The sequence below is a fragment of the Hippocampus zosterae genome, chromosome 10 (assembly GCF_025434085.1).
Source record: "Hippocampus zosterae strain Florida chromosome 10, ASM2543408v3, whole genome shotgun sequence".
In the NCBI taxonomy this organism is placed as follows: Eukaryota; Metazoa; Chordata; class Actinopteri; order Syngnathiformes; family Syngnathidae; genus Hippocampus; species Hippocampus zosterae.
This window is the reverse complement of record NC_067460.1, coordinates 15,467,064-15,482,389: the sequence shown is the minus strand read 5'-3', so window position 1 is coordinate 15,482,389 and position 15,326 is coordinate 15,467,064. Positions and strand designations below refer to the sequence as shown.

General features: G+C 42.7%; 1 protein-coding gene across 1 annotated transcript; it reads right to left on the bottom strand.

Moving 5' to 3' along the window:
• Positions 1-5,225: 5,225 nt before the first annotated feature.
• ankk1 (ankyrin repeat and kinase domain containing 1) lies at positions 5,226-14,012 on the bottom strand. Its single transcript, XM_052079188.1, has 9 exons — positions 13,644-14,012; positions 13,250-13,532; positions 12,255-12,406; positions 12,035-12,084; positions 11,519-11,674; positions 9,591-9,715; positions 8,813-8,846; positions 8,240-8,480; positions 5,226-6,463 (listed from the first exon to the last, which is right to left on the bottom strand). The coding sequence occupies exons 1-9, from the start codon at positions 13,817-13,819 to the stop codon at positions 5,428-5,430; spliced, it is 2,253 nt and encodes a 750-aa protein (XP_051935148.1). The 5' UTR covers positions 13,820-14,012; the 3' UTR covers positions 5,226-5,427.
• Between the last annotated feature and the right edge of the window lie 1,314 nt (positions 14,013-15,326).

The window sequence follows — 15,326 nt, the reverse complement described above, 5'->3', positions numbered from 1 at the left end:
TTGGGGGGTGACAACACTGATAGGAGTTTTACACAAGTGTTTTTCCAATGGGCGATAGCGGCTTATAAGGAAAAACAAAATGTGGAGGGTGGATGGATATAACGCGGAGGGGAAGGAGGAGAGTGGAGAGGAAATGAAAGAGATGCATATCTGAGTGGGCTTTAATTCACCGTGGGTTCGGTCGTGCTGGCAACCGACAGCAAGGACGTGTTCGGATGTTTTGATACTGTGATCTCGAAGGCACTCTCTGCACACATTTGGAACCCCCTTCCCTTGTTTCTGATAAATTATCCCAAAAAAAAAACCTGTGAAAAGTCACAATGGCAATTCATTAAAGCTCTCATACATGATAAACACACGCTCCCCTGAATACCATTTATTCGAATGCATTGAAGCGCTAGATACACAAAAAGCAATCATTGCCCTGGGTTAAACTGAAACATGAAGTGCAGTTGTAATATTCATATTTTTCTCCAAGCAAAATATTAATATTTTTGTGTGCTTTTTTTGTTGCGACAAAAATACTACACACTCGATTTTGATTGCAAATTTTGAGTGGTGAGAACATTTTGTGACTATTGTGAAGTTAAACGCATCCTTAATTGATACGTTTGCTCGGATGAAAGCCATCAAATTGCACCCGATGATGATAAGTCATTTGCATGATGCATTCGTTCAAGTGTTTATTAAGGGGAATTGCACATGCGTGAACACACATTCCTGTATATCCACCATATGCATATATTTAAGCATGTAGTCACTAAATGCATGTCCAAATTTTAATAGTCAATGTTTTTTCTTTATTTTATCAATTCAAGCAGGATTTTTCTCGTGACAGGTTTACAAGTATGATCAAAGTTGTACGTAAGATGTGACAGCTGCTGGCGGAGATCAAATAAGCATGATATGAACTCACACTGGGAGGCTTCTTAGAAAGGCCGCGTCCAGTGCTGGTAGAAGCATCTCTGTGGAAAAGTGGTGCCAGTCTATTGTGACTCCATTGCATTCAAATACTATTGTGGAAAGTGCTGGGGTCTGTGTTCTGTGCCGATGCGATCGCCGCGGCATTCACCATTAATCATTGCGGAGGAGCATGACAAGAGCAAAAAAAATCTGCATGAAGGGATAGTAAAAATATACTGGAGACTACAAGTCCCTTCAGAGGCTACACTTTAATAGGGCAGAGAATAAATTCAGCTTCGAAGGGACTTTCTTTTTAACTCGCTATGTGTGTTGTTCGTCTTGGAGTCCTTTCTGTGACTTTCTTTGCTAAAACACCTCTTTTCACGGTCGCCTGTGAGAATCTGTCAAGAGGATAACAGTCAGCATGAGACTTTGACACTTGGGGAGAGCAAACTGCTTGTGTGTGTGGTTTGTTTGTTTTTTTGTCAAAGGAAGAGGTCACCAAGAGATGACAATAACCACCCCGGGAGAGATGATCAACCAGAAATCACTGCTGAGAAGGCCTGGCTGGCTACAATGGCACACGGAGACCGAAGGCTACAGCACACCCGCCACGATGTAGTTACAGGAAGTGGGGTTCTGCACAGAACATGTTATGGCTCTCCCGCTGTGAGAAGCTTAAAGTAGACGCAACCCACCAGATGACATCGGCTGGCCTCCAACACATCACTTTAGAGCCATGTGAAACATTAGAACGAACCCAAAACCGCTGTGAAATAAGTTCATCGAATTGTCTCTAAATAAAGCGGTGCCTTCGGCTGCGAAGGTGAACGTCTGTAAAATTCAGGTTTGTAAAACTCTCTAATGACGAGGCAATTAAAATGCTGGAGTGGGCCATAACTTTTCAGCACTGCTTCTGAGGGCCACGTTGGACCACATAATTCCTGACCAAATGTATGACAAAAATGCTCTCTTAGATATTGACAAAATACATACTTATGTACATGCTCTTGATGTCATGTTCAGCTCGGCCTTGTTTTACCAGCTGGAGTGTTGGGCGTGACCCTTCGGCCTTACACCTGTGTCACCTGTGTCTCGTCACACAATCAAGCTTCAGTATATTTAAGGACTCTGACTTCTGTTTCCCTTTGTCAGATTATTGACCTTGTTCGCTGTTCATGCCATTTTCTAGACCTCATGCTCTCGTTCATAGTTGCTTTTTGTCTCCATAGATTTTGGTTTTGGAAGTATCGATTTGTCAAGTGATCATTGAATTATTTTATCATGAACACTTTGAAACCGTAATTCATGCCTTCGTCACATCGCAGCTGGATTACTGCAACACACTTTACTTCGGAGTCAGCCAATCCTCCATTAAGCGTCTCCAGTTGGTCCAGAATGCTGCTGCTCGCCTCTTGACTGGTCCTCGTAAAAGGGAGCACAAAACTTACTCTGGCATCCCTCCACTGGCTCCACTGCATGTTCACAGTTCCGCTCCCACAAATTTGCTGATTTTACACATTTTTTTCTACAATTCTTTTTCTCCCCACTTAACATCTGTTTTCTGTGGAAAATATATGTTGAGTGTTTCTCAGTGTTTTCACAGCTTTTCTGTTACGTGAGGAGAAGAATTGGACAAAAAAGCAGACAGGAGACGAAAGGGATGAAGTAAAAGTCTTTCAATGCAAACATTCAAAGTCAAAAAAACTGCTCGCCATTGAAATTCTACTCCATAATCAAAGCAATTAAGCATCTCTTTACGCAATCATCAATCAAACTTACTGCAGCTTTGTCAAACTGCTCATTAGACACAGATCATGAAGGAAGTTATTGCATCATATTGGAAGACGCGCCACCAAATAATTTAAAGACATAACATTGTTCGCCTTGTGTTGCTGCAAGCGTGCATCAATCTGGAGGAGGAATCTTCTTTCGGCCTGCCGCCTTGCTGCAAAATGAAATTAGTTGAGGTGCCTTAACTCAATTAGTAGCTAATAGAGGGGATGCAATGTGTCACCCTATTTGTTCAAAGGTTGCAGCGGCACCATTGATTGGGCTGATTAAAGGTTGTTTCAAAAGGGAGTTTATTTGCAGAGTGCCTGTAATGACAGCAACGTCCACAGAAAATGTGTTTGGCAGGTAGAAGTCGAAAAATGTCGTAATACGCATCCGACGCCGCCCGCTTGGATTCCAGAAGCGTAGGTCAATTTACACACTTTGCTCTGCACAAAAATCAAAATGTGGTTTACATTTAACGTTTAAGATACCGAGTGTGTTATCATTATCAAACTGTCACCAAAGGTAAGCTTGTTTCCATAAATCAGGCAATAAAATTTCAGCGCAGCGCGGACACACCTCTAAGTCCAGTGGATGAATGAAGGCCAATTCAAGGTCGACTGATTTTTCTCTATGATGCAAACATAAATCAGCATGTCGCTCATCTAAATCAGAGGGAGCTTTTGAAAGTGCTTCTTGATAGCTGTCCAAAAGGATTAGAAAGGAAGTAGGGGATTTATTTCTTGAGTGTAGGGATCGCTGCGGGGAGAAAAAGTCAACACATTTAAGTAGGGATGCGTTGTACATTGAGCTTCGTAAGAACCACTCTGTGGTTTGAAGTTTGTTTACTGACATTTTTGCCATTCGTGGCAAAACTATTGCATATATGGAAATCCCTCATCAATGTCTGTAAATCTGTTTGTCATTAATATATTTTAGGAGCCGTGACTGAAAAGGTCTAAGCCGAAAGTCAAACGACATTCCTAAGAGAGGAGATTAAGATGTTATTATTCATTTTAAATGGCACTAAATCTGTTCACATACACACAAAAGATACATTTTGTTTGCTCTTACCTGAAGGAATAAACATTATGTAATTACTCTGTTATAACTGGTCCCCCTGAGGGCAAGCATGACTACATTGTGGCCTGTGATGAAAACAAGTACAGTATACATATGCCCGCTACTTTCAGGGAATGAGGAGAAAATAGCAAAGATCCATGTATAATTGATGACCATTACAAATGTATAAAAAATAGTTTTATTGATTTTTTTTTAAACCAAAAACGATTTTTTAATTTAGCAACGAGATACAACCAGATTGCATTTTCCACAAAAAATGGGTGACTCTGAAAAAAAGAATAGAAATATGCATTAAGATGATTGGAAGACAGTGTTCAAGTTTTTTTTTTTTTTTTCCCAGAGAATTGTTTCAGCAAATTGATGTGGTAAAGCAGTTATGGGAAAAAACACACACACAAAAGTAATTGTGCAATTGAATTCTGAATTTACGCACAACACAACAGTCACTCATTTGGAAATTTTAAAAATCATTTTGTCTGTTCATGTAGTCATTTGATGCTGTCTCGTTCACAAGCCTTCATCGCTCAGTCTGACTCGCGAGTGGGTGCTTAAGTATTGAACAAAAAAAAAAATGGAACATGTGGGTATACCCAGCTCCAGACTTCATGCATTTCATTTCAACTTAATAAGGTGTCACTGTGGTAAGCGACCCGCGTGCATGTGGCGACGCGCTTTTCTCTGCGGGGATGGACTTCATCATTATCTTGCAGCATTACTTTTACCTTGTCACAGTCCATCGGTGCACTTCAATTCATTAATTACTGTCGAAAGATTGAAAGTGGCACAAATAACGCCGAACCGGCATTGAATTAATTTTTTTTATTGAATTCATTTTTGGGGCAAATAACGTTTAATTAAATCGGTCTGACGGAGCAGTACAGTGGTTGCTGCTCTGTCAGTGTTTGAATAGGATCTTATTGTTCATCACAAACAGATAATATGATATTAAATTTCCAAATATAGTAGGAACTTGTTCCATCAACTGCAATGGGATCTGGGAGATCGTGGTAAGACAGTTAGTATAAGACAGTTGGGTCCCTTCTTCAGAATACAAATATATAGTGAACCCCTGATAGATATTGTTTGATATGTATACATATAATGCACGACACAGCCATTCATATCTGAACCCGTTTTATCTTCATGAGGGTCTTGGGTGTGCTGGAGCCTATCCCAGCTGACTCCGGGCAATAAGCAGGGTACACCTTGAACTAGTTGCCAGCCACTCGCAGGGCACAAATTGAGGAACAACCGTCCACACTCACAATCACTCCAAAGGACAATTTTAAAGTGATCAATGAAACTACCAAGAATGTTTTTGGAAAGAGGGAGGAAAGCAAAGTACTCAGAAGGCCGGAGCCCAGAATTGAATCCATGAGCTCTGCACTTTGAGACGGAAGTGCTAACCCGTCGTTCATCACTTTTATGCATAATGAAAATGTAACTGTAAATGTGAAGTGCAGCTCTCATTTTTGTGCACTCTTAAGCTTAATTCTGCCCAAATGCCAACACCAATAAATATCCATCTAGGTAAAAATAAGAATATAGGAAGTAGACATAACGCTGCACTTCCACCATTTAAAGGCATGCAAATCGACCAATATTGCATGACTAAGTGGATGGAATAAGAGAGGTTAAAAAAAGAGAGAATAAAAAAAATGGAAATCAATTCTCCAGTAATTGGACTATTTCACATTTTCCGTGCCTCTTTGCAACGTCGACAGGTGTCGATCCGGAGGAGTCTGGTCGCGTTCTGTCTGCACCGTTGAGCAGTAGTGCCTTCACAATGGGCGTGTGACCCTGCTGTGCAGCAATGTGCAAAGGTGTAGCTTTCTCTGCGCTTGCGGCATTCACATCTGCATGATGAGAAATCAAGTGCAGGACACTGGGGAAACTGAGACTGGCGCAGGCGACGTGTAACGGCGTCCACCGTTTGCTGTCCTCAGTCACATTTGGGTCGGCATGCGCGGCCAGAAGCTTGGCCACCATTTCGGCCTCGCTTTGGTGGCAGGCCAGGTGCAGCGGACTCCAATTGTTCTCACCAGGAGCGTTGACACTTGCGCCCAGTTGTTTCAGTTCCACCATGGTGGTTTCATGTCGCTTGATGACGGCCAGGTGCATGGCGGTCCAGCCCTGGTGGGTCCTGACATCTGCGCTGGCCCCGTTCGTCAGCAGCTGTCTGCATATGCCGTTATGGCCATTGAGAGCCGCCAGGTGAAGCGGAGTATGTCCTCTCTTGTCCACACAGTCAACCGCAGCCCCATCCTTCACCATCTGCCGTACTATTCTATTATGCCCTGCCTCGGCGGACAAGTGAAGAGGAGTGAACAGGGAGATATCGGTCGCGTTGAGATCGGCTCCCTGGGAGATTAGCAGTTTGATTATATTCATGTGACCGTAAGCCGCAGCCAAGTGAAGCGGCGTCCTCTTCTGCACGTCCTCCCGCTCCCCGATCGCCTTGACGGACAGGCGCGTCAGCAGCAGGCGGACGACGTTTTCGTGGCCATTCTGGCAGGCCAAGTGCAGGGGCATCCATCCAGACTTTTCACGGGGATCCGCCATGGCCCCGTTGTCCAACAGTAGGCGGACGGCTCTGTCATCACCGTTCTGCGCTGCGAAATGAACGCCCGTCCACTGGTCCTCATCTCCCAGCGTGGGATCGGCGCCGTGGGCCAGCAGCAAAGAGATGATATCGTGAAGCCTGCAGAAATTAGTCTCCTGTGAGCTGAAGCAATATTTAAGACCGGTGCTTAAATTAATTAACTTTCACAATGCAGTCAAAACTAAATTTAAAATATATATGGACCGTGACAACAATCTTGCCAAGCCCTGTGAAGTAATAAATACTGTGAAAGATCCGGATCAACAAATTGCTCATGACCAACATTTTTAAACACAAGTTGGCTTTGTTTTTTTAGGTGGCAGCACAGTTATGAAGTAAGTATTAAGGCTGCCTCAAAAGTAAAATTCTCCAACTTTGAATCGGGCATTTCTGTTTGACATTTGTATGTCTTGATTGTGCAGGTTGAGTACAGAACTTGTTTCGATGCGCTAGTAGCGCAACCCGAATGGCACAAACGGGACCCAAAACCCAACTGGAATCCGTGAATTAACTTATACCGGTACATTTCCTGGATCAATAAAAATTAGTATCGAAACATCCTCTTTCCAACACGATGTGAGACCAAACCAACACGTCAGATTTCAAAATGTTTGGTCCATTGAATACTATCTTGTCCAGGGGTCTGAATGTGAGTATGAATGATCTACTGTCTTTGGCCAAATGAACCCGTCACAGACCAGGAAACAAGACATCAATAACATCTCCGTCTTGACGTGGTGACGTGGTTCGATAATGCGGAGCGCAACGGCGACCGTGCAGCTGGTCATTTTTCAGCCGCGTTGAAATCAATCAGTCGCCAATCGTGTGTTTTGACATTCACAACATGAATATTTGACTGAAATCAACAGGTGGTCCGTGACGACGAGATGAAGATGAGCGGTGGTCTATCAATCACCTCCTTATTGTAAAAATCGTTTGATGTTGCCAAAAAAAAAAAATCCAATTAGCTCTTTCAACCATCGGCCTTCATCCGTCAGACATGCTCCAAGTCCTCTTTCTCCTTCCACAAATGAGACTCGTTCAGGGTGTCGCAGTAAGAATTAGAAATAGAAGTCTTGCAAAAACTCACATGGCACATCTGCAATATATTATTGCAAAGTAGTCCTCCTGCTTGTATTTTTTTTCATACAATTATCTTTTGTGGCAAGGAGCAAGTTCGGTCGAATTGGTGTTTTATAATTTCCAACTGTCCGCGAGGCAGTGAAGGAGTGGGATTGTGATTGAAACAGCCTGAATGTGAGCAATTATTTTGCTGTGGTTCCAATGAGAGTGTGCTTTGTTCCCCCTTACCCCACCCTGCAAACTCCCCCCCCCCCAAATTGTTCCAACTCAAATAGTCTGAGGTGTGAATGTGAGCGTGAAATGAGTGTGTATGTGTCGGTTTGGTCCTACCTCGCTGCACACCTCTTGCCATCTGTAAACAGACACTTCAAGGTAATCTGTCTAAGCAACCTCAATTACTTAACAACAACAAAAAAAATCCCCTGCAATCACAAGTCCTACTGCACAGTGTATAGTTGATGAAGCGCCACCACACCCATCTAACCATTCAACATATAGTGAGATGACAGAGAAAACAAGTTTACTGTAATTATTTTTCAGACTTGGCATCCATTCACATTGGTATTCCTGCATTGCATTGAATAATATTGGGAGACAGTTGCACCTGTGAGAATGCAACATGCCACGCAGAACAAGCATGTCTTCTTTAAAAGGTTAAAGGCGAGGTCATATTCTCAGAATTCTGTGATTTACTCCCAGACTTGACTGCTGACCTTTTCCAAACATTTTTTTTTTTAATTCTTGAACGATTCCCAAATGTTACAGTATGTATTAACGTGTCTCACTACAGACCTGTTGAGGACAGCCACAATCAACGGCGTGTACCCTTTGGCCATGACACAGTCGACTTCAGCGCCCAGACTCAGGACGTGCTCCACGCTCTTTACATCCCCGCTGGCCACCGTGTAGTGCAGGAGACTCTTTTTCCCGGTAAACTGTGTGCTAATGTGCTCCCGTTTCACAGATAAACGGAAACTACCAAAGTCTTTCTTGAAGAGGTGGGAGAGAACGCTGTCCTTGCTGGATTGTTCTTCTGTCAAATGAGAGCAAAGGACATGGTGGTTGCAGACATGTCATTCCATTCAAGTTGTTCTGGTATGGATTCCGCTCTGAAAGGGAGGCAAACTTCCAAAGTGTAGCAGCAGTATGTTTCACTTTTTGGATCTGTGCACTCTATTACCGAGTTGAGGTCACCGACAAGACAAATATTGCTTGTGAATCATTTTGATGACACTGGGGTTAAAAGCTTCCTATATTCCCTTCCACACACTGTTGATTCTGCAGTGCAGTAATATTAACATGATGAGACCCTTTCCAAATAGCAGTCCTGCTGGCTGTAAATCCCTCATGCTCTATTCTATTTACCTGCAGGAAGGTCAGGCCAATCAGGTGAAGAAATCTAAGAGGGGAAATGACAAAGAAGGGAAAACATCAAAAACAACATTTTGCCTGTGGTTGTGCATTTTAGCTACCGGTACTCATTAATCATAGCACCGACACACACCAAACACCACTCTACCCTGGTCGCTGGTCAACCTAGAAGCCTTTTTTGCAGTTAACATTTGACTTGTTTATAGCGCCACAATGCCCAATAACTAGACTGGCTCCAAAGTATATGTGAACCCAATCCATCCATCCATCCATCCATCCATCCATTTTCTAATCCGCTTTTCCTCACGAGGTTCGCGGGTGTACTGGAGCCTAGCCCAGCTGTTGTCGGGCAGTTGGCGAGGTAGACCCTGAACTGGTTGCCGATTGCCGAGTGTATCAGAACCAAGATAATGAAATGAGTCAAAAGTCATCTGAATGGATTTTGGCTCATTCATCGTATCAATTCTTGAAAATGTCTTGTTGAAAACCAGTAACGGATTTTTGAATTGGATTATATCCGATTTTAGTTTTAAATCGGGATTAATTTAATATTCAAGTGTGTATTATTCTCAAGAAATTACAGCCAATCCATTTGTGAGCAAATGAAGACGACATTGTCATTATGTCAATATTGATTCTATTTGTCGCATGTCAGTTTGTTGCCATACGAATTTTCCAATGTAAAATAGGTGCCTTTGCTCAATAAAACTTGGAAACATTCCACTAGACAGTGTGACCTGTGATGTGTTTATACTTATCAAACTGAATTAACTTCATAGATGGGGGAAAATGGGCCCCGAGGTTCCAAACTGTGTCCATTTTTTCTGCTGTTTTGACAAACAAGCGGTCCAGGGATCTTCAAGACGTCACTTAGGGCCTCGGTTTTCCTCACAGTTTCTGCAACAACATAAAAGCAGTCAAGGACTGGCATGAATTTGCCTAATTGAATCCGGTTCATCATTTGCAAGTGACTCTAAAACCCCAGTGGAATCTCATCATCAATGCAGCAATATTATGCAATATACCTTCACGCATGGCTTGCAGGTTAATGTTCCCATAGTATCTGCATCTGTTATTAGCTACTTGTTCATGAATACACATCACTTCGTAAGGTGTAAGAGCTTGTTTGAGCAAAGTTGGGCTTCGTTGTATCACCTGATCCCCTTTTTAAATCACCCATTTCGATCATGCATAACATGCACCGAGAAAAAAAACAACTCTGCTTAGAGAAAAGCAATTAAACACATGACATGTCTGTGTTGTAGCCAAGTGCATCTTATTAGTGCTTCTCAGTCTTTTGTTACAGCTTGGAAACTGACTGCTGATAATACTAATAGATGTTATGGCTGGCTTGCACAAACCTGTCAACACCTTTGTAAATGTCATGCATGGATACTAAAATAATGATTTTCATAAATTTGATACATCAATTTGATATTGCATGGTTTGTATTCAAAACCGTGTCAAGTGAATGTACACATCCATCCATTTTCTGATCTGATTTATCCTTACAAGAGTAGTGGGGCGTGCTGGAGCCTATCCCAGCCGCATTGTTGCCAAATTTGAATAATTAAAAAATCAAAACAAAACAGCAAGCATGTGTAACCAAGCCTTCAAAATTATGAAAACTTGAGACTCTCCCTCAATTCTCAGACGCTGTGCACGTTGCCACTGAATAGACCGGAAACACATTCTTCTCAACGTTTTCCTACCACTCAAATATGTTCTGACAGTACATTATATGCTCAAAAATCTCTCAGCAGATAGAGGTTTTGTTGCGTGAGCCGCAATTGCAATATGTGCCTCTGTGTTTCCCTCAACGTCTCTGTTCTGTGGATTTACACACCAACACAACACTGAGCGAGACACTGACGTATTGCATAATCCCCTACTACCAGTTCCAAATTCCTGTGACGCTATGAGTGAAACGCCTGCTCATATAATAATCATTAAACTTTTCCCTGAAATGTGACTGTTGTGTCCACCCAGATGTGGAGCACGGAACAAGGCGGTGGAGAATTGGACCGTCCCGCTGCTGATCTGCAAGTCAGCAAACAAACTAGCCCGCAAGTAGCTGCGCTCATCTATCAAGCTATCTGGTTCGCGGACGGCAGTGAGGTCTTCCAATTCTCCACCGTCTCGCTCCATGTGCTGTGTGTGTGTCGACACAACAAACACCGCAGCCCAAATAACACAAAATACAAAATTTCGGTGAGGCTTTGGCTTTTAGCATAGCTCCCTAGCTAACGGCATGCTGTAACAGTAGCAATGGTCCAAGTTATTCGTGATAATTAAATTGCAATAGTGATGGATACATGCAGATCTAATTTAAAAATATAGTGGGGAAGTGCCGACACATGCTAGAGGCCCAGGTCTGTGTCTGGGCCCCGTTCCAGCAAAGCCCCAAAATTCCGGACAACTGAGAAGGTGAAAAATACTTTAATGCTAAATTTCATAAGAACAATTTATTTCAATAATGTACTACGAAACACACTGAACTATGACAAGACCTGGCATGAAAAAGAAGATTTTTCACTGACGTTTTTACAGTGACATTTTACAAACGGCTGTTCATCAAAATAGGACCCAGTGTGTGTGCTTCTGAATGGGTGTATTGTTGAAATACAAATACTTTTGTGTAAAATGGACAAGTATTTATTTATTTATTAAGGGTGGGGGGGGGGGGGTTGTGTTTTCTACCTGAGAACAGTGGCCTCTTGTTTTGTTCCTGATCCCAGCACTGCTTCATGATGCTGATCATCTGATCGCACTCACATGGCCTCTGCTCAGGCATGATCTCCACGCAGGGTCTCCTGCCATGCGACACATTTAAGAGCACGGTAGTCAAGCTGCACCCTGCATCCACAAAATAAATGTCAGCCAAGACAGTGCAAAAGTAATTGGTCATGCAGGTCCACGCTAACCGAATTCTCAGGATAATACATTTTTTTGACAATTGAAGGCAGCACCATTTTGAAATGGGACTGCCTTTTTGGCCGAGAATCCAATTTACATGGTGTTCATGAGAGATGCTGCCTCCTTTTCGAAAAATAAGCAATGAATATGCAATGTAATCCATTGACTGTTTGTAAAAGATTCTATGACGACAATAGCAATAAGCCATAGCATACTCGTATGAAATGATAAAAATGAGGACGTTCATGTCGTTATCTGTTATTTTTGTTTCTGCAATCTATCACTTGAATCAATTCCTACCTGCGTAAGGTTTCTGTTGTGTCAGAATCTCCCAGATTACAATTCCAAAGCTGTGGATGAAAGGAGGGAGAGAAAATTGAGGTTCAAATTACTGCCTTCATCTGATTTTCATGTCATACGACTAAAATGCCATGTGAGGTCAATTAGGATACATTACAGCAAAATATGAAATTAATTCCAGTCTATAAAAGAGTACTTTATGAATGCTGTTGTAAATCACCTATAAACATCGAAGGAAAATCCAGGAGGATCACAGGACTGGGAGAAGATCTCAGGAGGAATGTAGCTGATGTTCCCTCGTGCTGTCAGATGCTCCACGAACAACTTCTTGTTTGTCCCTTCTTCCCAGTGAATTAAACCAAAGTCTGAAATCTAAAAATACATCAAAAAGGTCTCTGTGGGAACAACGCACCTTGCCAATACTTTGCATCAAAGTGCAAAGTACACGGCACTGATGTGAAGAAAAGGCTGTGCCAAATCTTCACTGCTTATGCCAGGCAGTTTGTCTGCTGAGGTTCCAGATTCATGTTTCAGTACATTTTAATCATGAACTTGTATCAATTTAGCCTCTTAATTTACAGCAATTCTATTGGCTGCATTGCTTCCAATGCATGTATGAGGGCTTTTATTAATTTTTTTGTCCCATCCAATTCCAGCCTCAATGTCTTGCCATTTCAATGTAATCTACCGAACAGCTTCAGTTGTGTCACTTAAATGGGACTGTTTCTTGAAAACAATCAGATTTCTATTTCATTCTCGCAGGGGCAACACGATGCCCTTGAATGATGTCCGGATTTTTCTGTCCTCTGATTATTTTCGTCAGAACAAGCCAAGTTTGACTAGACCCACACATTTGTAGCAATATGCACACATTAAGGGGTGATTTTTCAATGTGTTCAATGAGTATTTCTGTACTACATATTTCTCTCATTGCAGGGGTGTAACCCTTACTGGGTTTACTGGGATTTTGTTCATATTTGTTCATGCTCTCCATGTAACTTCAGGAATCGACTAAAACTCTGTTACCTCCACACTGAAGGCCCGGGTCATGAAATCACAGCCCGCCACTGCTTAAGACATAGCGTGTCACCCCAAAAAATGATTTGGATCAGAAAATCTGTTTTGATTCAAAAGATGTGGGTGCTGCTCAACACTCATGAGGAATGAGCTGATCTGAGCGCAAATGTAATTCTGGTACCTCGGCACGTCACTGACCTTGACATGGAGATGGTCATCAATTAGGATGTTGGATGGCTTCAGGTTGAGATGGAGTTGAGGGGGTTGCAGACTGTGGAGGAAATTCATGCCCATGGAGGCCTCATGAATGATTTGGAACTTCTTGGGCCACATCAGATTGTGACTGTTTAGGAGATTGTTCAGGGATCCATTACTCATGTACTCCATTACAATGGCCGGCACATCATTGCACAGTCCATAGACCGACACGAGGTACTTGAATTTCACTTTGGCTAAATTGGACGCATACTCCATTAGGTTCCTGTAACAAAGAGGGCATTGAACTAAAACAAACGTATAAAATATCAAAACTTGTATTAAGAAAAACAACACACAGAGCCTCTTTGCAACATAATTATACTGTGCTACGCACCTTTTCATACCCACGGTTGTGTCAAAGACTTTCAAGGCACAAATTTCCCGCCATAGCTTAATCTTGACCTGGTAGATTTGGCCAAATTTGCCCTCTGCCACTTTAGTCCAGTCTGTCTCAAAATCGTTCTTCTTAAAGCTCCTTAGCTGACCACGGGACGCGTCCAGAGAATCCATGAGTGCTGTCTTCCACGTCACACAAACCCCGTGAAGGCACTCGCTCTTGAATCCCAACCATCAACGGGATTTTTCCTGGCACTCCCGTCGATCGGCGTCGCCCGGGGATGTTTGTGAAATGCACAACATGGATTTGCAATCAAGTGTGTGGCTGAAAGGCACGTTGAGTCACCCGTTGATATATGGGAAAAGCCCAGTCGTGAAAACCGGTTTGCGTTGAATGTCGCAAAGCCGGTTTCTGACAAACAACACTGCAGAGCTACGTTGCTGCAGAGAGCCTTCAGAATCAGCAGTGCTGACACACGTATTTCAAACTATATTAGCAATGGGAATATTTCTTTCACCAATCAGATTACAACTTTGTACTGCTAAGCCAGCAAAATGGCCTCTTAATGATGTCAGCATACGGCATACATTCATACATGTCATAGTACCATTTCCTTGACAACTTGGGAACAGAACACACAGGAGTTGCAGGAAATGATTCCCTCCCAAATATTTCAGAAAGATTTCAAATGTGGCGGCATAGTGGTTGCCTAGTTAGCACGTTAGCCTTACAGTGCAGAGGTGCGGGGTTCGATTCCGGCTCCCGGCATTCTTGTGCAGAGTTTGCATGTTCTACCTGTGACTGTGTGGCTTTTCTCCGAGTATCGCGGTTGCCACCCACATTCCAAAGACATGCATGGCAGGTTAATGGAACACTCTCGATTGTCCTTAGGTGTAATTGTGAAAGTGGATCATTCTTTGTCTATGTTTGCCCAGCGACTGGCTGGCAATCAGTCCAGGGTGTACCAGACGATTGAACATCCTCATATGCAATAAATGTGATAAAATGTATATTCGATGTGATGTAATGAGGAAACACCAACACCTTTGTGAAGCCGTTCACTGCCTGCATGTGTGCGTGCTTGTTTGAAACAGGAAAGGACACTAGTAGCTGCTCTTGCCATGCATTTAAACAGGAAATGTGCGCCATACAATTAAAATGGAACGTAATTTAATGTAATCAAGTTTTTTTATTAACTCAACACATGGAAGGGAAAGGAAAGAGGACCAGGGGGTAGCAAGGAGGCACTGCCTCCTTTGCCTATCCTACCCTGATGGTGTCAAGGTCAATTTAATTGACTTGCATGCTGGCAGCGTGGTTTCAGTGCGACTGGCGGTCTGTGCCCTGGGACTGAATGACCGATCCAGAGTGCTTTCGCCCAGTCAGCTGGGAAAAGGCTCATCTGGGAAAAGGCTCCAGTTTCCCTAAATGGGATACGCTGAATAGAAAATGCATCAACACTGAGATTTTCTTTGCCACCTCTGTTTCTCTTCCCACCTGCTGTTGGGTTTATCGGGTTCATCACTTGTATTCCACAACCATTTGCATAATTTCCAGTGAACACAAGTTGTTTTGTAGCCCGAGAGGGGTTCACACGTGCACATTGATTTAAAACTCCCTGACGCACATACAAGAAATAGTGCACATGTATCCAACAAGTTAATACGGAACACTTTCAAT

Bases quoted from the DNA above. Each gene is read 5' to 3' on its own strand.
- ankk1 (XM_052079188.1), bottom strand. From the start codon at position 13,819: ATGGATTCTCTGGACGCGTCCCGTGGTCAGCTAAGGAGCTTTAAGAAG. The intron at 13,533-13,643 runs GTGCGTAGCACA...TCTTTGTTACAG, and splicing joins ACAACCGTGGGTATGAAAAG to GAACCTAATGGAGTATGCGT. The intron at 12,085-12,254 runs GTGATTTACAAC...TTTCATCCACAG, and splicing joins TTTTCCTTCGATGTTTATAG to CTTTGGAATTGTAATCTGGG.